Raw genomic sequence first — 25,576 nt, 5'->3', positions numbered from 1 at the left:
TCTGTTTATAGAGAATGTTAATATGCTAGCGACAGATCTGATTTGTTAATGTTACTGTATGCTGAAGGGGCTTTTCACCAGTTGTTAAAACTAGTCATGCAAGCAAGACATCTTGAAGTAAGAGGTTGAGGGGAAACATAGTACTTTCTTAAACTGTGCATGCACACTCACAAACACACACATATGCACACATACATATATACAGTATATATATATATATATATATATATATACACACACACAACCAAAGGGTGATAGCACTTATCGTTGCAGAGCAGTACCAGCCTGAATAGAAAGGCGCTGAGGAGAAGGCAAAACTGCAGCGTGACAATAGGCCACCCTGCTTCTCTGATGCCTTTCAAACTTCATATCTGCTTCCCTCTGCAGACTGCCAAAAAGGTGAGTGATATAGAGGAGTTCTCAGGAGGATCGAAATCAATTTCCACCCACTGCGAGTAAGATGAGGGAGCCCTTTTTGGCAGTGGCGAGTGTTAAGGCTTAGCCGGTCGGAGTACAATAGTTTGCTTGAACCAGACTCTGTCCTCCTCATTACCAACACCCCTTTGATAACAGCACTTATTGAAAACAGCCCCCAGCACATCTAATCATCTCTGGCTTTATTTAGGCCTCCGCCCTAACACATTTCTTATGCATTCAGCTGGTATTTGGTGGGTTGTCTGTGCATGATAATCAGGGACCTTGTGGGTTTGACTTACTTTGTCAGTGTAATAAGACTCTGCCATCCAGGGCTGGAATTTCACTGACAGCACAATGGCCATGGCCATCATTGCCCCTTTTTCTGGCCTTGGTGCTGCTTTGAAAATCATATACCCACTGGCCACTGGCCTTGATGGCCTCCATGGATCCCTTTTTCTTTACTTAATCTGCTTAATATTGGATTTTCCTCACCTATCTAACTGTAAGGCTAGCAGCCTTTGTTTAAAAATCCTAGAACAAAACTGAACTATTTTTTATGGTAAAACTTATTTTTCATTGCAGTCTTGTGCACATTATACACAGTACTTGACAGTGGAGGAAAAAGAGGGATTGATCTTAATTTCTACCAGATGAAGGTGAAAAATGAATTGCTAGTATTTTGGAAGCAAAGGTTAATTCAAGTTGCAGAAGTAAACAAAATTAGACAAGTGACGATGTTAACAGGCAATGTGGCTATTCTGACAAATGCTAGATGGGCTGAACTTTCTCATGGGCTACAAGGCAGCCACCAGTAATGAGAGGAAGTACCTGACCTGCTGACCAAGGCCCACTTCATGTTTAACAGCCCCACTCATTTAAGGTTGCATTGTCCCAAACCTCTCGATAGGCTACAGACAGACAAGACCACTGTCAACTCGTCCTACCCCTCAAGTGAATCCATCATCAGGAGAAATCAGATCCATTATCAAAAACTATTTTCAGATGTTGATACTGCAGAATATAGACTTACAGACTTACTTGTTACATGATTTATTGACGCAAATAATGTTTTCTAATATGATCCAAACCCTAAAAGGGACATGAATTTTGACTTCAATACAAATCTTCATTGACATCTTGTTCAGTTCTAATACCAAACTCCTTTTTTCTTTAGGAGATTGTAGATAGATCCTGATGATGGCTGGTGCAACATGATGACTTATAGTTACATGTGGGAAGATAAAACATTTATTTTCATGAAAGACAAATGTCGGTTGCATGTTTTGAAAGATGAAAACCAGTCATCTGCTGCATGGGCATCATACTTGTCATGCACACTAAAAGCGTTTTGGGCATAAGTGAGGTTCATAATTGTCCAGTGTGGATGTGATGCTGAAGGACAGCAGCCTGTGATTCACATCTTTTCCAGTATTCGAGCATTCTTTGTCACCCTATCCTACCACTGCCATTGCATCCCGACTTAGAAAGTGACTCATCATCTCAACCACCCAGGCTGAACTGCTGATTCTCCTCAATAAGAGCAACATACATTCATCATGTTACGTGATTATCCTGCTTTAAAACATTCTCTCTCTCTCTCTCTCTCTCTCTCTCTGTGTCCCTCTGTCTTTGTGTGATTGTGCCTTCCTTTTGCATTTCCATCCTTGTTTCCTCTCCACCCAACCCCCACTTCGAGCTCTCCTTTACGCTAACTAGTCACTGTTTGAATAAAAACTCATTAGGATTACATAGCCATTTAGCTAAGTGACACAGGGTGTAATTGTACCATCCATCAATTTCTGTGTAATAACACACTCAGAGGAGCTAAATGTTTATTAGCCTTCAGCCAATTTCACCCGTGGGTTTTGGGAATTAATAGCCAGAGGATATTGTGTGGGGTAAGAGGTGTTGGGTGGCATAGGAGGGATTTGCGGTCAGAGGCACTGACCCATGCAAGTGAAATTAACTGGGAAGCCATGAAAATGTGTCAAAGACAAGCAAAGTATCACTTTCTGTCCCAGGTTATTGCTCTTCCCCCTCACTGTATCTGACAGTCACCCTACGTGTGTATTAGAAAATCTCGCAATTTGCAGAATGACCTAAAACATCATTGGTTGAATTTTGCATTCAAGCATAACCCTAGTTTTTATCTCTGTTAAGGTATGCTGTGTACAGTATCTTCTCGGTGTCAGTCATCCCAAAGGACTTTCACAGTGCTTGAATACGACTTATGGGATAAGTTGTGGAATGCTAAAGAAATTCAAGTTGAACAGATGGTTTTCTTAGTCCCTAAACAAGTACGTGTTGCTCCATCTTGTAGTTCCTTTAGTTATACAATAGCTACAATGAGAGAATGAGATTTTCTACTGACAGTTTATGGACTTTTCACGTAAGTTTTTATTAATTTTACTGCCTCCAGATATTGTTAAAGACACTCTACAGTTGATCTTTCCACCGATATGGTCAATAAGGAAAAGAAACAGGGAAACAGTGTTAGGCCTAATGTACTTCTAGATAAATCTATTTAAAATGTCTCAAAGATCAACTAGTCAATTGTTATCTACAAGTTGGTAACAGCAACTTTTAGTGAGAAGCCCTGTTGTCATTGAAAACCCCACCATGCTGTCACACCCTGGAGAACCCCACTCAAACCAAGCCAGGACATTTATGGAAAAGACCTATTGAATATTAGCTGGCTCCAGTTTCTCTTACTGATCCGATGCTGGTTAAAGTAACACAGGTGTCCCCCATCCGTGCAACACATTCCAGCTCCTCCTTGGGGACTCCAAAGTGTTCCCAGGCCAGATGAGATTTCCTGGATTCCAGATACCCAGTCATCAAACTCCAGGGCTCACAATGAGTGGACAGAAGAACAGTGAAGATAAACTGGAGGGAGCTGAGCCATCACCGGGCCAGTCTCCAGCACTGGATCCACCTTGATGACCCACAGCTTTGAATCAGAGCGTCGTCATTGCAGCAGAATGAGCAGACTGCAGTTTGATCTGCAGCCCAGCTTGAACAAGCAAAGAGGCAGCAAGGATGAAGGTCCGACAGCATTATTGCACCAATCCTGCTGCCGATACTCAGGCGAAAACCTCTGGACTTCTTCATCTTCCCTTTTATTAACTTCTTGATTGCTTGACGCTGAGGAAAACCTGGGAGCAGACTTCAGGTCACCCACTGGTTATATTCTGCAGATGTAGCAAAGAGTAAGGCCCAAGAGCACAAAAGAACTGTGCATGCATTTAAGTCCTGAATCCCTTGATGTTGCTGCTCCTAGAGTGTGACGTATCGAAAAGGATTAAATTGCCCATTGTTTTAATTGTACTTTTCCATGCAGACAGCATCCCATTGACATTTGGAGATAAAAGGATGGCATGAGGAATATAAAGGGATGGATAGTGTATGGAAAAAGAGAATCATGAACACAGATCAGCAAAAGATCATTAAAAAGGGAGTCTATTTTCGTATAATTACAGCTTTTAGCGTGAAATGAATACACCGAGGGGAGCTCCACCCATGTGAGCCATCATGTCTTTAACACTAATGGACCAGTGACTACCGCTGTAATAACATAGGCTGTGTCTAAGTCTGTTTATAGTTACTGTACCATAGAGGTGAGAATGGCTCTCACATTTGCCTCTCTTTCATAGACGATGGGAACATTCAAAAACAAGTGATGGAGAAAGAGTAAGTGAAAATCGAGATGGACAAAGATCAGAACAGAAGAAGACGTGTTCGGTACTTGGGATACTACGTCAGGATGATGGCGTCAGGATGGATTTGTCAATTTCAGTACAAATAAACTATACCTGCACTCTACCAGCTGATATTTGGTGAAAATTTACAAAAAAAAAACCCCAAATATCTCCAAACAAAGGAATTGCTAAAATAAAATGAAAAAATATGAAGACCAAAAACTCAAGAGAAAAAATACACATGTCAAAGGTGGCTGTGCTATTTGAGCAGGAATCAAAGTTGATGATATCAAAATAAGACATGGAGAACATCGGCTATGAAAGAGCATGATTCAGAATTGAACTTCAGTACCCCGCCAGGACATGACAGCGTACTTTTGTTTCAGCTCCAAACTAAGTGGCAACCATCGAAGGGAAAAACGTTATAGCTTATCGTTCTGTTCGGGAAGAACTGGTCAGCATGCTTGATTCCATCTTGTGGTAGAATTTTCTACCACAAGATGGAATCAAGCCCCAGTGTGAGCCCGCCCTTAGGCAGGACCTGTGGGTAAACCATTTGTGCGGTCCAACATAGACCTTTCAGTACTGTGAGTGTGTGTGAGTGAGTATGTGTGTGTGTGGGGGGGGGGTTAAAATGTGGTGAATTTACATCATGTAAATAACTTATATTGCTGGGACACAGTTAATACCAGAGAGAATCCTGTCACAGCTGCAGCTTTTGGTTGGGAAATAATGTAGGCACACATACAGGACATGTCCATTTAAGCCATTAAAATATTCATTATTTTACTTGGCACAGCTACAACTTTCTTCCCCATTTTCTAACGACTCAAGAATGAGCTTATAAAAAGACGACGGTGGTCCCAGCTCTGGCACACAAAGACGCATGCTTGCATACTCGAGTGCAGTTATCTGCTTCTGTCTCAGGAGTGTAGGAAAACATTTCACGCACACACACAAAAACAGAACTTGTGTTAGTCTGGCTAATGTAAATCCACAAATTACTCTGAAAAAGTGTAGGTCTACTTGTCCGGAACATATTAAAGTTGATTTCTGTGTCAGAAGGCAACCAATCCATCTTTGCGTCATTTTAAACACATGCAGGTGTAGGGAAAGACCTTGAGGTCACACTTTAATGTTACAGAATAAAAAAAAACAACATGTACTATTCATGTCAGTGTTTTTTTTAGTTGTAAGATGTGAGTGAGACTTCTGAGAAATCTTTGCCACTGGCGTCTGTCCTCTTTCGACAATATTAAAAGTCTTTTCACACTCTGGTGAAACCCAATATGCCAGTTTTCATTTAATTAAACATGACTGGATTTGTTTTAATTCTTAGAAATGCTGATGTGTCTGGCAGCTAAATAAAACCGTGTGTGCACGCGTGTGTGTGCACCAGTGTGTGTGTGTGTGTGTGTGTGTGTGTGTGTGTGTGTGTGTGTGTGTGTGTGTGTGTCTGTGTCTGTCTGTCTGAGTAAGAGGGGACAGCCAAGTGGGTCAGAAAACTGATTCTGTGGTTCCCTGTGGAGAGAGCAAGACCTTCATCTTCAGTTTCAGAGAGTTCCTCTGTGGTCACAATAAGAGGACACATCACCATTTTCTCCTGCACTCTTCTACTTGTTTTATTGGGCCGTCATTTGACTCAGATGGGACCAGACAAGATATGCGGAGAGCTTTCTCTACAGCCAGCCATGACGTGTTTTGTTTTTTTTAAACGTGGACTACTTTCATCCTCCACTTTTATCTGCATTGATTTCATTTAAATCAATATCCCTTTTATGGTGTTTTTGCACTTTTCACTTACAAACATACATATATGATACAGAGACATGTCGTCGGTGTTTGTGGAGTGGATGTCTTTGAAATCTGACATGAAAGTACCTCTCAATAAACGGACCTTTGTCTTACTGAAAAATGTCTTTGTGGACCTTTGAGACCGGTCGGTGTCACAATGTGTCCGTCTCCTCTTGTTTCCGTGGATCTATATACATGGCTGTGTGGGCAGGGGAGTCATTAGTTTAGTTATGTTAGTTATTTTTTTATTTTATCTATTTAAATAGGTCATTGTTTAATATTTATTTTTAAAGCAAAAGGGGCATCCGTTGCTTTAAATTATATTGAAATGAGAGAATTTATTCAAATAGATAAGAATATCCTGGCACTACAGGTTCAAATTGATTTCGTGATGTTCTGGTTTCGGAATCATGAATATAGAAGGTTTGGTTCAACCTGAGTTTGAACTTAAATTTTACAGCTTTGAAAACTAACATGCTGAGTTTGAAGGCACAAATTCGATCAGATATTATCAATGAAAGGAATCTGAACTACCTTTGTTTAGTTTATTTCACTGGTTTATTTATCAGGGACCGTGATGTACAGTAGCTAACTGTGTCTTCAGTCCCTGGACAGGAGAGCGTTAAAAAAAGACCAATAACAATTAAAGTTATTGCTACAACAACAATACTGTACAAACAATACAATTAAAACAAATAATTACAACGGTGCCAACAAAACAAAAGTTAAAATCGGATTAATATTTGATGACTGTTATATTGTGTTTGTTTTTTTTAACACTTAGGGATGACATCAGCAGCAGTTGCTGGAGGCCTCCCTGCAGCCTCTCAGGCGTAACAGCCCTGTAGGCTGAGTCCAGGTCAAAGGTCAAAGTTCCTTTATCGCCTTTGATTACAGTTTTAATTATGAGTGATGGAGTTACTCAAAATGAGTCTCTTTTCAATATGTGCTGCTCTGGTTGTTGTGAACCTTCATGGGTTTTATCATGAATGGGTTTCAAGCGGTTGAAGCCCTGTCGTCACTAACGGAGCGTGATGATCTTCTTCAGTCTCTTTGGTGGTACAACAGCTCACGTGGGATCCTCTTCCTCTGAAACTTGAACAAAACCAGTAACATCCTCTGTATCGTACCGAAGCCGCGCTCGACCCACTCGCAGGCTGTGACTGTGCAAGAAACAATTACAGTCGTCCATAAGTTCCCCGACTGAGACCTCACTTAACAAGGCCACTGCTTCTTCTTCTTCTGCTGTCCTCTTAAATTTATCGAGCCGGAAGGCCTATCAACCTTTATTAGCAAATAATGCTGTTAGGGCCATTAAGCGTGGCCAAGGCTCCCCTATAGCAATACTTAACAATCTCACAGGGGGACTCGTGATGGGCTGAAGTAACAGGATTGTTGTGTGGCAAGAAAACCTTCACAAAAAATATCAGAGTAGACTTCCAGGCTGACGGCGTGAAGGCCAAACTGAAACACCCCTGCAGGGGGAAAGTGATGTCACTTCTATGCAGCCAAAAAGGAAATAAAAAACACCAGGTTAAATTTTGTTTTGAAGGTTATTTTTAGTTTTTGTGTGTGTGTGTGTGTGTGTGTGTGTGTGTGTGTGTGTGTGTGTGTGTATTTTTGGTTGCACAGCAGGATTATGGAAAATCTACATCACTGATTCACATGACATTTTGTTGAAAGATGCATTTGGACCACAGGATCAGCCCATTTAATTTTGGTGCAGAGCCAGGTTTTTTGTTGTTGTTTTTTCATTTTTTTTTTCTACATTTTTATGAAGTTCTCAGGAAATACCAACTTAAAAGAAAAACAATGTATGTTTCTAATACTTTTACAAACAATCGGAACACTTTCCTGTTACATCATTTCATTTCTTTTTCTGTCTTTTTGGATCTCAATAATTATGATAATAAATTGTTCAAATATCACCATTATTGAAACAGAGTTTCCATGCAGCTGCTTGGATCTTTTATCTATCTCTGTATGTTAAAGTTCCTCTTCCAAATATAAAGTAGGTGTGCTTAATATAGGGGGTTGTAGATTATTCAACGTACCTGCAAGCGCTCCTTTCCACATAGAAATATGCAGTGTAGGGCACAATAGAGTGTGGTTACCGAGGGCCGTGGGTGTTGTTTTTGTTGTGTTGTGCTGGGTCCAAACTAGAATGTTTGGGGATGGCCACCGTAGATCAAAGCAGAAATATAATCTACTGTGTGAGAGAGAGGGAGAGAGAGAAAAAGAGAGAGAGAGAGAGAGAACCCTGTATTTCATCTCCTCTCCTTGCTCAGGGCTGAAAACAGACTGTTGTTGAACTAAGTTGATAACTGGAAAAGGAGCGTGCATTTCCCTTGTTTTGGAAAGTGAAACTGGAACACATGATATAAATCATGAGGGCTGCACCTATTTCCTTTAAGTCTGATATATGTTTATGACGGGGGGAGGTGAACACGAGCCACTCACCAAATCTATAGCATTTTCAATCACATTGTGTTATACTTTTGTATAAAAAGAAGAAATCATTTAAATCCCCCAGTAGATACATGAAGGCTACTGGGTCATGTGTTTTATCTACAAATAGGGAGTCACTTCTGAACCATAGCGCTCTTATCACTGAAGATGTGTTTACCCACGATGCCCAGTGACCTCACTGGTCATACCCTACAGTCTTAACACTCATAGCAATGAGTTAGCAACATCCCCTGGACATATTTTTAGACCTTGACAATTCATTTCAACAAACAATTCTATGTTTTATGTTCTATTTTTGATTTCTATACATTTAAAAAGTGACGTATTTACATACAAATACATACAAGTAATATAAATTAATGCATTCAAACTCAATTTTCCAAGCAGATACGCTGATTCATCAACAGGCTTTATTAGTTTGTCAGTCAATGACTGAGGCTAATAACTCGCTTTAAGCTTAGTTAATTGTTATAATAATAACAGCAGTACTAATAACAACCAGAAACAATAATGACAATGATAACAGATCTTTTGTCAATATTCAAAGTTGTAGTTGCTAGACATCCTGTGCACACCCTGACCTGTGACATATGTCGGGTGTATGTTCACTCGTCTGTCAGTGCAGAGCAAAGACTTAGCATTTTGGCATTCATACTAACTTTTCATCATCTCAATTGAATTGTGTCTCTCCTGTCTGTCAGCCTCATTTGCACCACTGCTGTTATGAAATCTGCAGCTCATTATAACAGTGTAGCTGTTTGAGTCCACACATATGAAATAGGTGTAGAAGTACGGTATGGTCTTACCTTAATGATAGGATTGTGTGCGCACACAACCTATTGTATAATCCTGATAAACTTTCATTATAGGTCAGAAAATATCTTCCTACTCGTAGAAAACTTAAAGCCCCAATGGGATTTGATTCCCAGGCCTGATTAAGGAGCTAACCATGGGCTACATGAATCTAGGACTACCTCTCACCACGCTCCTCCCTCCCCCTCATCAGCTCATAGAAAGGGAGTGTGGGGAAGTGATTACTCTCGGATTAAGACTTGCCTCGCTGACGATATGTGAGGCATAATTGAATAATGGCTGCTTCACCCGAACAGTCCCATCGCAGACAGGCCTCCCAGCCTCGTCAGATCGCCGCAATATTAACCATGACACAGGCGTAACCGGGACGGTAATTAATGCACTGAATCAATTACAAATTAGTCTATTTGCAGAATTCCCCAAAGAAGTCCACTCATTACCAGTGTTCTGATGGAGTCGCAAGTCCTCCTCATGAGAGGGGGTGTCACTACTCTCTTCACTTTCTTCCTTCATCTCTTTCCTCAAGGTAGGATGCTGAAGACAAATGGAGGATAAAATCGATGATGCCAGCTCTGTACTATTACATTATACATTATTAAAATGTCAACCAACACATCAGAGTTTCTTGATCATCCATAAGCACAGAGGAGCGTGCGTCAAGTCAATGCTAATGAACCTAACCTTGAGAACCGACCACGCACTAAAGACTTCAGCCTCCATTTAGTTATTTTCAAACAATCAGCAACACCATTAGCACAAATGCACCCCTCAACAAATGCATGCTTTGTACTTACTCATCGATGAACAACCTACCATGCACATTGTTGTCAAAAGTTGAACGGGGGAGAGAAGAAGGACGAAAAGGCGAGTAAATCTTTATTCGTGTATTAATCTATTTTTCAAAATGAAAAAAAGATTCCCCAAAAAATGCCAATTTGAAATTACAAAAGGCGAAGTTGCACCAGACACAGACTCGTGTCGCGGTTTGACTTCTATTCACAGTCCAGCAATGCTAAATGGGACGTTGTCCTGAATGAAAATGTTGCTGAAAATGTGTGGTTCATTCTACATACAATGTTTTACCTTCGTTAAGCAAAATAAAATAAATCGAATACACACAAGAGAAAAAATATTGTTTATTACACGATGGAGTGAGAGTATGAATGAACTGAGAATATGGGAGAGAAAATAAACAGATAAACATCTATTGTGGGTAAATAATTTGAGGCTCCATTGATAATAGAAGCTGTGCAGGTCAGGCAGATGAATAAAACTGATCCTTTAAGCTTCATGGAAGTGAAACGAGAGTATGTGTGCAAATGAGCGTTGCTAGAGCGACGTGTGCTAAATGAAGGGAATAATGGTTTGCGAATAGATTTTGTGTTACGTTGTCAGAAAACACGTCTCCTCTCCTGAGAGCAGAGGTTCTCTCCGCTGTTGCGGCGCTGTTGTCATGATAGGTTCTACTCAGCCGGGCCAGGCCAGGATGTCTCCTCCTCGCCGCCGCCTCAGTGCGTTGACTCATCAGGGGTCTGGGTCACCAGCTGACTTGCTGTCGCTTCCGTGTGGTGAAGTGGGTGTTGTGTCTACTCTTGAGGCAGGCTGCAAGAGTTTCTGTTTGCTTTTAGTTGTACAGTTAAAAGTCTGACAGCGTCTGTTCTGTTTACTCTCTGGAATGAAACTATTTTTGACTCGAAGCAACGTCGTAGTGCAGAAGGTCTTCAAAAGTTAAATCTAACATGTAAAAATATCTTCAGCTGTTGCTGGATTACAAACTGAGGTTTTGTCCAGATAAAAAGATTAAAAATTATCAGGCGTACTTTGAGGAAAAAAAGATGGGAAGAAACGTTGTAAAAAGAAACTGCAATGAAGTCTGATGAACTGTGGATGGAGGCCAGCTCAAGGAGATCGAAGCAGCTCACAACTTGATCACTTTTAGCCATGAGAAGTTGTGGAATGTATTTTTTTTTTTGTCTCCAGATTGAGAAAATAGTGAAAACCAAAAATAATATCAATTAAAATCTAACTATAATTTCCATATGTCAGATGATGAAGGTATTATTCATTACCAGCTGTGACAGCATGTGTCCTGCTGTTGATTTCACCTTGGGAGTCTAAATGTGCGTGTCATCATGGTAAAATGTGATGGAGCTGCAACTACAACGGAGGTGTTGTGGCAGATGTTTATTCGTCCATCTTTGCACTGTTTTTTTTTTCTTTTTGTAACCACAATAGCATCACAACCATGTAAAATGCAGTCATAAAACTTTACTGGTGTGCAGCTGAGCTCGAAATGAACGTCTGGAGATTCTCAGCCATCCGAGTAAAATGTTGAATCAAGGGCAACTGGACTTGAAGTTGTATCTGAGGATGCTTCACCTCTCACTGCGGGCCGTCTTCAGTTCTATTGGGGGGAGGGTGTTGTTTCTGTTTATTTGACCTTTGTGGGGTCATTATCAAGGTCCGTTGTACCACTTGGTTTGTCGATGTTCCAGGATAAGTGGTGTCAGTCCACCTTTTCTTTTAAGGTCTACTGCGTTCATTCCTTTATTTCATCTGCTCAGTCTGACAGGTGGACATTGTTGTTCTCAAAGTTGTGTTCCTTGTCGATCTGGTGTATTTAAAAACTGCTTAGAGTTGACCTCAGCAGTTGATCTTCATGTGCTAAGCTATATGTGTGTTTAATGCTTCTTTAGTTGATACTGATAAATTAGTCTAGCGGCTATCTGGGGTGGGAAAAAAAATGGTGTTGTGTTTTCAAATGTGTTGCTTGTTGAAAATCCTCCTCAGTTGCTCCAGACACCTTAGGGATGACAGTGTTGTTGCGGGTATTCTTCGTTTCCTCACCACCTGCAGAGTTCTGCATGGATCTTGTGGATGTTTTCAGACAGGAAAAAGTCCAACTGGGTATCTAAATACATCTTGAAGGTGTTTTTGCTCCTTCTCCTGGGCCAGGTTGTTATATTACCAGCCCAGTGGTTCAGAGTTTTGATAACTCCTTGCTTGTGCTCCTTTGGGTGGTGGGTGTCAAGAGTGTGTATTGGTCCGTGTGTGTTTCTTTAACGCAGAGGCTACTATCTCCTCTCATGAGTGAAAGCCTGCATTTACTGGGTTTTAATGTGCATCCACAAGTCGTCCACATATTGTTCAGGGTTCTGCTTTGTCCCTCTTCCTCATAGAGGTTGTCTGCAGTTGGAAGTACCAGTGCCACCATTGCACAGCCATGCTTTTGTCTGTAAAATCCATTACACTGAAAATAGGTGGGGCTCAGAGAGGTCTAACAGTATGCTAATCTGTTCTGGGCTGAGGTCGGATCTGTTGCTGGGGGTGTCCTGTAGCCTTGGCAGTGTTACTGTTAACTGAGTGGATGCTGATGAGGCAAGGCCTCTGGGTGGGACCCCCATCTTTTTTATTAAAAAAAAAAATACAAACTAAATACCACAGTTGGCTTTTTTGCTTGCTGTGTGCAAAAAAATAAATGAAAGTTATATGCATTTTCCTCATTATAATTCTCAGTGAAATCCTCGAGTGTTCTTAGAAAGCAGCTGACATTGACCCTTGGAGAAGGCAAGGGAAGGACATGGAGCGCCAACAGAGGGGGTTTAAAATTTTTATGTTGTTTGTTCTTTTCACCCAAAAAAGAAAAAAAAAATCTGTCTAATCTCATGTGAGACTTCCTTTGTTCAACCGCGCAAACATGCGCGTGCACGTACACACAGATTTGTTTCACGAGAGTATGAAAGGTGTGGTGTAAGAAACAGAAGGGATAGCTTCTAATCATCTTGATATATGAGTCATCATCTTGTCCGTGCAATGAAAGACGCGTAAGTGATGCAAACACGCATACATTCGCGTGTCGCACACACACATCCACACATCAAAGCCAGCATCAGCAGGTGTTTGAATGGACTGGTAATGAGTATGAGCCAGTCCAGAGGGATTGGGGTGTTACTGGGGAGCTTCTGCTTTACAGGGATTGAGGTGGACAATTTGGAGACTTGAAGCAAAGCAACACTGCCACTCATAGTCTACTTATGATAAGAAGGCTTAAAAATTCCACAGGGAAAAATGCTGAGAAATATCACACTAAGAAAGCAGTGCCAATATGATCTGAGCTAAAAAAAAAAAAGAGCTTTCTTCTTTTCTATATGGAGGGGGCCTTCTTCCACTGAGCCCACCATGTTACACTGCCATGTTTCCAACCAGCTCTAAAATTTCATGTTTCCTTCTTTCACGTTGAAGTGACAGCTTGAATTTGATCATGTGAATGCATCAGTTTATAAGGAAAAAAGGACTTGATGCTTCTGGCAAATTGTCTTCAAGCTCCACCCAACCCCCACCTCCACCCCCAGACAACCAGCCCATCCATCTGCCTCCTCTGCCCGACTAAAGTGCTTCTAAGTCAGCCTGGTGCAGCGCCACAGGCCCCCTGGAGAACGCCAACATTTATCCATCTGCAGCATCTTACGTTTCTGGAGCTTCTTGTTTGCTTGTTTTTGGAGGGAGACATGCAATATCCTCTCATTTGGAGCGCCCCCTACTGGGTGACATTGACAGGAAAACTTTGTCAATCGTGGGTAAAAATTTAAGAAGTAAAATTGCATGGATGGTTGTTCAATACTGGCTATCAGATAGGCAATGCATCCCATGAAGCCAAGACCAACTATCTTTAAATCTGCAACAGAAATGCACACTTGAGGTGGAGGCAGTTGTCTCACAGTGAGATTGAGCAAACAAGCCACTGTTAGCTGTTGTAACTATGGTGCATAAGCTGGAGCTGGAATGTGAGGACATTAAGGACAGGGGAGGACACACCCTGAAGACAGTGAAGAAAACTGTCTCCAAATGGAAACAGCTGGACAAAGCAGACCCAACAGTGCAGGGGTTGGTAGGTGTCTTTTCAGTGGCGAATTATGTGAGAGGAGTGGGTGGGGCTGGGGTGAGGTGGAGTAATCCCACCCATCGGCCTTTAGTAGACTCTAATGAAGCCTACGAGATGCCCCTCCACACTTTGAAAGGAGGGATGAGTGGAGAGCTGTTCGCCCCATTGCTCCCCACCCTTCATTGCTCCTTTATAAAGATTTAATTTCTGTGATAGTAATAAAATCTATAAGAGGAATATTCGTTGTAAATTGAAGATGCAGAAGGATTTCCACACTTCCATCTGGATTTTATTTCTGTTTACATATTTGGTTGTGAGCTCAGTCAGACGGTTAAGGGAAGTGATATGGAAGTAGATGATGAAGGTTTAGTGATGCAACAAACCTTAACCCCTGCCACCACCCCCTAGTGCATTTGTATGTATGTAACGGCCCCTTGGAGCGAACCGCTACGCCTCAATATGTATGGAAATGAGAGACAATCATGCTATCATGTGTTAGGTGTCCTCAAACATGCTAATAGTGCAATTACACTTTTAGCCCTCCATCACCCCTCCTCCTAGCCTTTGCCATCTCTCTTTCTTTTCCTGAAATGAAACAGGTGTGGTTTTAATTATGTATTAAAATTTATGTAGACCCTGATCCATTTGAGTGAATTTCTCCTCGTCCCAGTCTACCCCTTCCTTTATGACTCCGGTAGGTTCTATCCTTTCACCGTCCTCTCTCTGCTGACTCCGCCGTGAAAGCTTCCTCCGTCTCCTTCTCTTTTAAAAGTTGTGGATTGGAGGACTCAATTTCAAAACCGCACACGTTTCAGTGACTCAAGTGAGGGGTTTGTTCCGCTGCCACACTTCCGTTCACAAATGCTCTGGCCTGAGGAGAAGAGAGGGGGAGAAATCCCTTTTAATCTAGTGAATCTGGCTCTCTCTGTCTCTTTTGTTCACTGTTATTGGGACTCTGGCGCATTGATCTCTTAGGATGCATGTGTGTGTGATGTGGGTACAAGGTTGGTTGAAAGAAAGGATATCTATATACTTCAAAGTATTTGTCTATGCAGTTTCAGTGTATCATATAACCTTTTTTTATTGACATCTGTAATGAAAGCGCATGTATTCTTGCAAGGACTGGCTGCGTTGACCTAAACGCATCCTGAACACAAATAGAAAATGAGGACACGGTTACAAATTGTGTTTCAGCAAGATGATGCTGGTAACATCTGCCCTGCACACCTGTATCAAGATCTACTTTTACCATGGGATATTTCCAACAACAGGTCATGGCAGTATATTTAGCAGATAAATTGCTTCGCTAATTGTAGCTAAAAAGATAAGGCCATGCTTGTGACCTAGCAATAAATTTAGCACATGTGAAATGAAACCAGGAAGCACTCAGAGACGACGTTCCTCCACTGAGTTGAACTGACGGTTCGAGCCTTAATTGAAGTGACAAGCGGTGATGATCGGACCCTCACAAGGTGTGTTGCATTTTTTCTGTGGTGAAATAGTAAAGAAACATGATATTTTGCACATAGGAATAAATCATGTATTGTGGTGTGTATATAACCTTGTGCGTCCACTAGGTTGAGCTAAAGAACACACACGCACTCCGCAGTTTGTTGCTGTACATCATTTTAAGACAACATTGTAATTTCGATCTCGTTTGTTACTTACTGTAACCACTAGATGGCATCGTGCCTCATTATGGTAACACAGTTGAACAAAAAATCACAATCTTCAAAGTAACAAACTTAGGTGAGGTGTTTGTAACCAAATTTCTGAGATGATCTGATAACCAGGGGAAATTGCCAAAAAAACTGACCAAAAACCAAAAATGCATTTCCTTTGGCCACCAGGTGGCCAACAAATGGGTACTTCCTTGGTCAATACTCCCATCAATTCAGTTAATATTGTTCTTATACAGTAGTTTTTACTCAATCCTGCTGATAGACATTCAAACAGACTGACTGATATCACCCAACACATTTATAACCTCCTTTGCAAAAGTAATTCTACAGCACATGTGCCAAACTCCAAATGTTTTTGAACACCACTCTTTGAATCTCAGATTTCAGCACTATTCCTTCAGGAACATGGGAACATTAGAGCCGCTTTAATCCAGGTGCCTGTTTCCCTGAAGTGAGCATATGGGGCTCTTGGCCGGCATGAGTGGTGGTATTGATGCTGCTTGTTTGGTTGATCTGTGTTTAATGAAAGTGACCACACTGAGCAAATTTAGCCATTAGCTCAGCAAGGCAAACTGCATTTCTACCAGTTGTTTCCCTTACTTCTGTGCAGTTCATTACTGAACAAATAATCTATGGCGAGAAAAGCATGTGTACCTGCCATCTTCTTTCTCCATCATGTTATTCCCTCTGCAAGGCTGCACTTAGTATTGATTTGGTGGCTCGAAAATAACAAACTAGCAATTGTGAGAATGGTGTAATAAACACGCTCTGAGAGAAGTATAAACCGTCCGTGTGAAGTGTGTGTGCCCTGGAATAATTTTCAGCTGTTGTATGCCCAGACTAAGCTAGCAGCAGTCCATTGCTCTTATTGCTGTGTGATACTTTTCTGTTAGCAGGATGATTGTAGAGAGGAAGGACAGCTTATGGCCAAGTTCCCAGTACTTCAAAAGAAATTCTAACACAGTATCAATAATATGAAATAAATCTATTATCCATTAGAACAACAGGGGAAACAAAGTGACACAACACTGAGGGCAAAACATTTTTCATTTTTATTAAGAGATAAAAATAACAAGGCTACAAGCTGACAAAAAGTTTTCTTTTTTTTGCATCAGAGACCGTTAATAAGAAAAAATTCACATGTCATGTCAGACCTTAAAAAAAATCTATAATGAATTTAGCTATTGAATAAAGTTAAGAGTCATGTGTGTTAAGCACAAGAGCGTCCAAGTTGATGAACTCCTCACCGTAGTCGCAGTATTTTCCTCTCAAGTGAGCTGAAGCTGTGTGAGATTCCCTGCCACTGAGGGGGATTAGCTTTGAGAATCCCAAACAGTAATTTATCAACAACAATTTACCGGGCCGTCTTGTTTAATGCTTAAGTGATGTTGAAATGGGAGCTGTCAACAACTTCTCTAAACTCTCTTTTCAGCTTGGTGTGGGGTAGAATCACACTGGCAGTAAATACCCGGATTGTCGATGCTATGTTGTGTTGTCAGAAATAGTATCCACAGAAATACTCACATACAGATGCCTTGGGCTCACAGACACTGTTCGTTCACAGTAGCACCGGCTGTGATCAGCTGGTGCATTAGGTTGCGGCATCTTGTTCACATTAGCACTCAACTCAAAGTGTTATTAGCTCAAATCTAAGTGCTTGTGGGTCACCGACCATATGGCTGGCTCTTTCTGGAGTCACAAGGAAGTGATGCAATGTCGAAAGCGGTCTTTGTGGGCTCAAGATGCCTATTTTTGAGTATTTGAAAGGCAAAACACACTTTCTGTGTGAATCATAGCTGTAATAGTAACCTAATATTAAGATTTGCTATACAAGGTGGCTTGATGCCTTTACCAATAAGTTTTAAACTGATGCTCACACACACACACAAACACACACACACACACACACACACACACACACACCGACATCATTCTTCCGTCTCAACACGCAAACACACACACACACACACACACAAACACACACTCTGTCTGTTTCCATTAATGGTAATCAGCAGGGTCATGATGACAGAGCTGACTGCAGCTTACTTACTGGTGGCTGATAGCCATTCTCTCTGACAGTTGTCAGCCACAGTGACTTCTCTGCCAGGCCCTCTTAAGGACTCAGCTCAGCTCAGCACAGCAGATGCAACAGCATCTCACAGACAGACTTGTTGATTATCAGCATCAAGGCGGAAAGACTTCTCTGGTCGCCTGTCTGTTAATGACAGCAGCCATAATGGCGGATGGGAAGAAGAGGTCACACCCTGTCGCTTTGATTCATTCAACGGCAGCGGCATCGAAGTTGCTCCTCGCCAAAGTCTCCACAGATGTTATATCCTCTCTGAAACGACATTTAAAGTGTGAAGCAGCGGCTGTCTTTGTGGCTCAGTCACCCCGGGCCGTACCCTGGACATGAGTGCTGAACCCTGTGCCAGGTTTTGCAGTGCTATCACAAACCCAACAAAAAAAGTCTCCACTGATAGAGATACACGCTATCAGTCACAGGACTTCTCCCTTTCATATTTTATTCCACTTTGTTATTCTTCCTCCTCCTAATCGCTAATTAATTCTACTGGCAAGTGTTTGTAACTGCAGAATGAACAAGGAAATAATGTCTTCGTTCTTAGAAGTCAAAGGGACTGTAGTATTTCAAATGTACATACGTGTCCAGTGTTGAGCTTTTAACAATAACAGCTTAAGCAACATAATAATTTCATGACATGTAGGTTTATGTGAGTTTCCAGGCTTTCTAATATGTTACAGTGTGACTTCATTCTACCTTAGAGAAAAAGAAGGGCAAATTTGCTAACTTTGGTGACAGGCGATATAAAAAAAAATACAGAGAAAGTTTCTCTTTTACAAATAACAGATGTAACAGATAATCAAATAACATCATGACTAATGGGCTTACAGTTTGAAAAGAGGACGAGGAGGAGCTGTAGCATCTTAAACTCACATTAGCAGTTGGATTGTGTTTTAAGAGCTCAAAGGGACAGTTCAGGTTTATTGAGGTGTGTGAGGAAGTCAGCCCTGGTCAGTAGATGTGCATCTTCTGTGCAGAGAGGCTGTCATCATCTCATCTAATCTCAGTGTTGCACAGCAGTGGAAGTCAGCAGCTGTCTGATACACTCATATAAATACAAATATGAATGATCTATATCTGTCTACATGTATGCTGTCATTGTAACATTTTCAAAACTTCATTTTTGCCGTCAGATTCTTTTGGCTCTATATTTTTTAACCGTAGAGCTTCCTCCGTATTACTCCACGGTGCCGCAGATCGGCCGTTTGAATCGTAGAAATAATAGCTACACTTCGTACAGCCTCACTTCAATGAATCCAAACTTTTCTCACCAGTTGAGATACGGTTGAGCCTGCAATACAGAGCACTTGAACAACAGCCTGAAAAAAAAAAAACGCACAAGAGAACCAAACATACTGATATTATTCTATTTGTCAGCTCATCATAAGTGAATGGTCAGCAGTTTTTGGCTTAATCCTCCAGATCTATAGTGAAGATGTCCTTTATGAAGGGCTTGCATTTTTGGCTGACAGTATTGTTTGCTAAACCCTGAACTCCTCAGACCCAAACACTGTGAAATATAAATATAATGCCTTCAAGCTAAATAAATTATCTCCTGACCTTGTATGGGCTTACTTGCTAAATCAATTGTTTTAGGTTCAAGACACTCGTCTCCTTCCTGAAGAATTTTATCCATCATCACTAAAACAACCCTTCTCTGTCTGCAGTCGATCCGAGAGGTGACAGGCTACGTGTTGGTGGCTCTGAACCAGTTTGACTACCTGCCGCTGGAGAACCTGAGAATTATCCGCGGAAACAAGTTGTATGAAGATCGCTACTCACTGGCAATCTTCCTCAACTACAGACGTGATGGAAACTTCGGCCTGCGACAGTTAGGTTTGAAAAACCTCACAGGTGAGTCACTTTTATGTCTCGAGTTGTTGTGGTTAATGACATTTGAGTGTAGTGTCCTTGTGGGTATGTGACGTGTCCGATCCACAACCCTGCCTGTTTAATTAAAAGTTAGATTTGATGCAAAGCATAATAAGTAAGAAAGAGAGGCTCTGTCTCCTTTTGAACGTCTCCTCTCTGCTCACAGACATCCCGACCTCTAGATCAGATAGAAATGACTTCAAAGACACACAGTACTACAGAGCTAAAAGGGGAACATCGGGGCTGCATCATATGTGTAACTCAAGATCAGATATGAATTTTGACATATGGGCCTCACAACTCTTCGTGTGAGTCCTGGAGAGACACGGTTTTGTTTTGGTCAGTTCTGCTTCACCCCATGATGCAGACCCATACTTTATTCTTCATTATCAATTTTTTTGTGTGTTTATTATCTATGGCTGATTGGGGATCCTGAGAAATGAGATTTGAATTATTTATGGCGTTGTCACGCCACGCATGTCCTCACTGATGATCAGTACTGTGTGTTTTTAAAGTGCCGCATTAGGATGAGCTCTAGATGCACTCGCACAGTCTTAGTAGTGTCTTCACTGGAACTCTATTTGACCCAGCATTGTTTTCAGAGTAATACATCAATATGTGCGATATATATTGCAACATGAGGATGACGAGTCTTCTGTTTGTGTTGTCAGTATTTAGTGATAACAATTTATTAAAGAGGCAGAATTTAAAGACGAGGTGCGGTGCTAAGATTGTGTCTCTGCAGCTTCCAAATCTAAATTATTCAGATGTCTCTCATTGTTCTCTTCAACCATTTTTTTTCTGGTTATCCCCCAGAGTGTGAGGAAACAACACAGCCATCCGCGAGTGTATGTAGTGCTACAGTATGTTCTTGTGTGTTATGTTCTGTCTTGTATTTCCTTCTCGTATGTTGTGCTATACTTAGGGAATTGCTTTTTGTCCAGCACCACCAGCAGCTTTTTTTTTTTTTTTTTTTGCCAAGCCAGTCCTTTTCATTGTGGTGCCAAGTTGAAGCCAGTGCTAAGGGAGCTGGGGCTGGACTCTGTGAGAATCTGCTGTTTGATGTGCCATCCGTGGCCTCGAGCCATGAAGTGTTAGGGAAGTTATTCACAACAGCCATGGCCTGAATCTGCTCTACTTCATAACTCTTGACTGTTTCCAATTCCCTGTAGTAGTTTTCTTTCTCATAAACAAGTAGAATACAATGTAATAGAACCTATGGGAAGGGAATGCAAATATACTAATTAAGGAGAATTTTCTACTATATATATATAATATGAGTGAAAATGTTTCTTGCTCACTAATATAATGGAAAAGCATGAAAAACTACAGTGTGGTTGAGTGGCGGTGTAATTGTGAGTTGCATGTGTTGAAAAGACGAATGAATGTGCCTCTGCAATTCTGCAAGGTGAAGCAATTAACATCAATCATGCTTGGCGGCAGGCATAAAAATACTTAGCTGGGCAACTGATCTTGATTTTGGATCAATGCGCTGAGAGACGCTTATCTAAGTAACTTTGAAAGAGGGTTAATAGGAAGGTGTCCGGGTGTAATAAGGGGGCCTGGGTTTAGATCTACATGGGAAAAAAATATGATGGTGGCTTTCCTGGCATATGTGATCCCAAAGAACAGGCAGCTGACAGTTTCACAGTGCTGTAGGGGATGAGGCAATCATTAAAAAGATGAGTGCACATATGAAATTTCCAGGCACTGGTCCTTATAGAGATGTGATATGGTCAGATGATTCATCCTTGACTGTAGCGCACTGGCCTGAATTCTTGATTGCATCGAGGACTGCATGATAGAGTCATGGTTTGGGTCCAGTCACCCCCTTTGAAAGAAGGTCGTATCCCATTTTACACTTTCTTTTTTTGTATTATTTATTCATTTAACCTCTATTTAGCCAGGAGAGTCAGAGGGATTAAAAAGACAGGAAGAATAAATCCTTGAGGATTAAATCATTCTGCAACATATTGAATTCTGAGGGGCTGAATATGTGCTTTAATGTGAGTTAATGGAGGTGTACCACTGGAAGACCTCCAGGAATCATGGTACATCACCATTTTATTTTGAAATCCTTCTTGTCCCTTTGATTGAATTACCTATGGTGTTCTTCTCTTTTTTCTTTCCTGTGATCGCCTTGTCTATTAATCAGTCTTCATCTGCCTCGCCATGTTCCTTTAATCCAATCAGCTCCTCACCTGCGTCGTGTCTGTCAGTCGCCTCAGTAGTCCTTGTTGTTGTTTTTTGTTTTTCGCTTCAGTCTTTTCTTTTTTTCTGGTGTGTCCTCCCTTTGAGTCCAGTCTTGTGAGTTCAGCTGTTCATTGTGTCCTTCTATTTATTTCTACTTCTCCTGAATTTGGGTCCACCTGCCTCTGCACCACAGCATCGTATCATCCAACACAGGTAAAAACAAAAAGTGAAAATAAAAGTGGAAGAACACAAGAAAAACTTGTTTTAAACATCAAAACTCAGTTTTAGCTTTAGTCTTTTCATCAGTGACTGCAAATGTTGCTTGAAAGCGAAGGACTCATCAATCAAGCCTCCAGCAAAAGTCATCACAAAAGGGATTTGTTTTTTTGCTCTTAAATGTGGCCAGGGCTCAAATGGGTATCTGTAAGTTTGATGTTTAACCTGTAATAACATTTCTTTTAAATGTGCTTCATTGTTAGTCTTCAGTACAGCGAATGAAACCTCGTCTTTTAAACGCTCACTTGTGGAGCACACTGTCAGATCGATGAGTTTGCATTTTCAGCACATTTTCACGTGTAGGAATACATGTAAAGCTACATTTCATGATAAATTAACATCCAAAATCGGAAAAGAGAAGATTTAACGAATTGAGACTCAATCCCAACACCTGAAGAAAGTCGTTTTCAATCACCGTGTCCTGGTATCGCCCCTGTCTGTGGTCTGTGGATTCACACAGACTTGTTACCAGCTTGTTCTTTTCCTCCCACCTGTCTGTGCGTTTAAATCATCAGCAACGATCCACTTCTTGACATCAAGCAGCTCCGATCAAAACTCCTTCCTTTTGTCAAGTGCCTCGGTGAGTTTGGGCCAAGCTGTCTCATTCGTTACAAGACCTTTGATGTTCCGATCAAATTAGTCCATTGTTCCTCAGCCAGAGGCTCCCAGGAGGGGTGTAAAGTGGTCGATATAATCCATAAGCAACATATATAAGAGGATAAAATGTATTAAGTACATAAGGGGCTAATCGAGAGAAGGCACAGTCAAAGACCCCTTCAGTGATGAAACCCACCCACATTTCTACTCGCTTCAAAATTGCCTGGGATGAAATCAATTTGTCGCCAGTATATTGTAGCATTGCACTTATTGATTTTTCTGGTGCACTCTGTGTGAGCTGTGAATGGATTCGCTGGATTTGAGGGGACTGGAGGGGTGGGGTGGAGGTCCCCCAGCTGAGCAAGGATAGGACTCCCTTCGATACACCTTTCAATCAAGCTTAGCTAAGTTATCCTCACACGTGAACTATAAAGCACCGTCAAGCTGGAAAGAGTTTAGGGATGGTGTGTGTGTGTGTGTGTGTGTGTGTGTGTGTGTGTGTGTGTGTGTGTGTGTGTGTGTGTGTGTGTGTGTGTGTGTGTGTGTAAAAACCAATAAAGAATGTTAAAGAAACTTTGTATAAGTTTGTGGGGATCCCTATTAGAAAACAAAAGCAAGGTGCACATTAAAAGGATGAGGAGGTGGGGTCTGTTAGCGCCACAATGAGAGACTGATGCGGTTTGTGGCTCATAATCCAACATCATGATTTTAACATGACATATAATAGTTGTCTAATCATTATTATACATGCATGATAATGACATCACTGAACATGGTTACACAAAAAACTCCAAAACACTAAATGTTTCCAGTTCTCCACGGCAAGGGAGCGCACATTGTCTGAGTCCCCTCTGGTTTTTTTTGTGTTGTTGTCGTTGTTTTGTTTTAGCCACAAATTTCTAATAAAAAAAGCAACAGCAAAAATACCTACAGGCCATACTATCATTATAGCAAACAGCTGCTAAATACAAGACGAAGTGGAATTCACCTTATCAAGCGTCAAAGACACATTCTAAGGTTGTTTTCTGTCATACAAGGTTCATGTGATAGACATGTGACGATGGCGTTATGTCACGACGAATGAACCCCAATCAGGGAGTGAACACGGAGCGCTGCATGATTGTACCAAACTGTCCCGCTGTCTAGTCAACGCTCACAGACTAAAAAGCAAGAGCAGACTCTTCAGACTTAAATATCATCAGCAGTATTTCCAAGAGTCTTCGTTCTGAATGGTTCTGCCATGTTGTAGTAATGTTTTAAAATGAAAACATATTAGTGTGGTTGAACTGAGCACAGAATTTGGTCCTTTCACATGGTAATTACAGCCTGCTTTTCTGGCAAAATTAATAAGAGCCTCAATAAGAAGCACAACACAGATGAGATTTCATATTTCACACATTTTTCTGCCGCTCCTCTCCTTTTCCCTCATTTCATCTGGTATTTTTTTCTTTCAGATTTGTTTAGTGTTGTTGATTCATCTTTCTAACCACCCTACGCCTGCATCGCGTCTGTCCAAAATGAAGCATCCAAACTGAGGCCCCATCTGCTGAATGATCCTCTCTCGTCGCATGCATGTACACAAGCCTGTGTTATACGCCAAGGCGTTATCTACTCCTTCATGGCCCATCTGCTCTCTCTTTATCTATCTCTCATTTTTCTGTCTTTCTTCCATCTCTTTTACTCTCTTCCTTTGGCTCTCCATCTCATCATATTTCAGTTGGCTGTCTTGATTTGTCATATTGATGCCTTTCACACAAACACAGGCAATGCAATATTTGTACCATTTTGTACCCCCTTTTGAGCACTTGAGTCTTGCCATATTCTCTTAATCCCACGGCAGTTATTTGAGAGGGAACCCTTAGCGAATGTGTGCTGGTATAAGATGGGAAGGGGCAAGGTGAAAGGGACGAACTGAGTCAGGCAAGGGACTCTTGAGAAGGTGGGGGGGTGCATAAAATTGCTACCTTCTCCTTTTTTTTCCCCAAGACTTCCGTTCTCCATTGACTATAAGAAAGAGCAATTCTGCAAAGGGGAGGCGTGATCGACTGAGCACATGTCACCAGATTTCAGTCAGGCCTCTTGCCTGGCAGCCCACAGACCTCAGGTCTCCTTCAATTGTGTGTCTAATTGATTACTTCCTGTGCAATTACTCCCATGTCACCCTCAATTTTTCACTGCTCCAGGAGGGGGGCACGAGGACGCTCTGTTTGAAGGACGAAATTCATATTGTCACATTTGCGAGGCCCTAATGCGGATCATGAGGATGCACTTGTTAGATTGAAGTCCAAAGTGGGCCATCAGCGGCTGATGGTGTTAATTGATTGATCCATAAAACCAGAATTTGACGGGGTTTAGAGGGAGAGTTAGGGTTTGGGAGAACAAAAAAGTTATTCAGAAGTTTGCTTATTCTTTCTTTTCTCTCTTTGCTTTCAGTTTTGTTTTTTTACTCTATCCAGTCAAACCAAACATCACAAACTAACCCTTGACTACTCCACTGTCTGCACTGAAATGCCACGTCTCCCTTCTTCCATCGCTTATGAATAAATAAAAGTCCCCTAACTTCTAGAATAAGATTTAAGACTTAAATGGTCTCATGGATGTATATCAGATAAAGGATGGAATCAGAATTGTTCATCTGACGCTTCATTCCTAAAAGAAAGAACAAGCTTTAAATACAAAGTTGTTGATCAATCATTTGATCTGATATTATCTCATTTGTCCTAAGATCCGGTTTGCCTTAGGGACCCGTCCAGGATGAATCTCATTGACGAGAGAAAACTCTGCAGGTCGTTCTCCCACC

General features: G+C 41.3%; 1 protein-coding gene across 3 annotated transcripts in view; it reads left to right on the top strand.

Moving 5' to 3' along the window:
- The window catches only part of erbb4b (erb-b2 receptor tyrosine kinase 4b), a 275,547-nt gene that overhangs the window by 149,052 nt on the left and 100,919 nt on the right, over positions 1 to 25,576 (top strand). For all 3 annotated transcript variants that reach the window (XM_086219925.1, XM_086219926.1, XM_086219924.1), the window contains exon 3: positions 19,506 to 19,692. In XM_086219925.1, the coding sequence (XP_086076051.1) occupies positions 19,506 to 19,692 (187 nt within the window). The remainder of the gene's footprint in view (positions 1 to 19,505; positions 19,693 to 25,576) is intronic.

This window comes from Aulostomus chinensis, chromosome 12, assembly GCF_037954235.1.
Source record: "Aulostomus chinensis isolate RoL2024-O1b breed Wild chromosome 12, RoL_Achi_v1.0, whole genome shotgun sequence".
Taxonomy (NCBI): Eukaryota; Metazoa; Chordata; class Actinopteri; order Syngnathiformes; family Aulostomidae; genus Aulostomus; species Aulostomus chinensis.
Note: the sequence above shows the minus strand (reverse complement) of the source record. Positions and strands in the feature narration are given on the sequence as shown.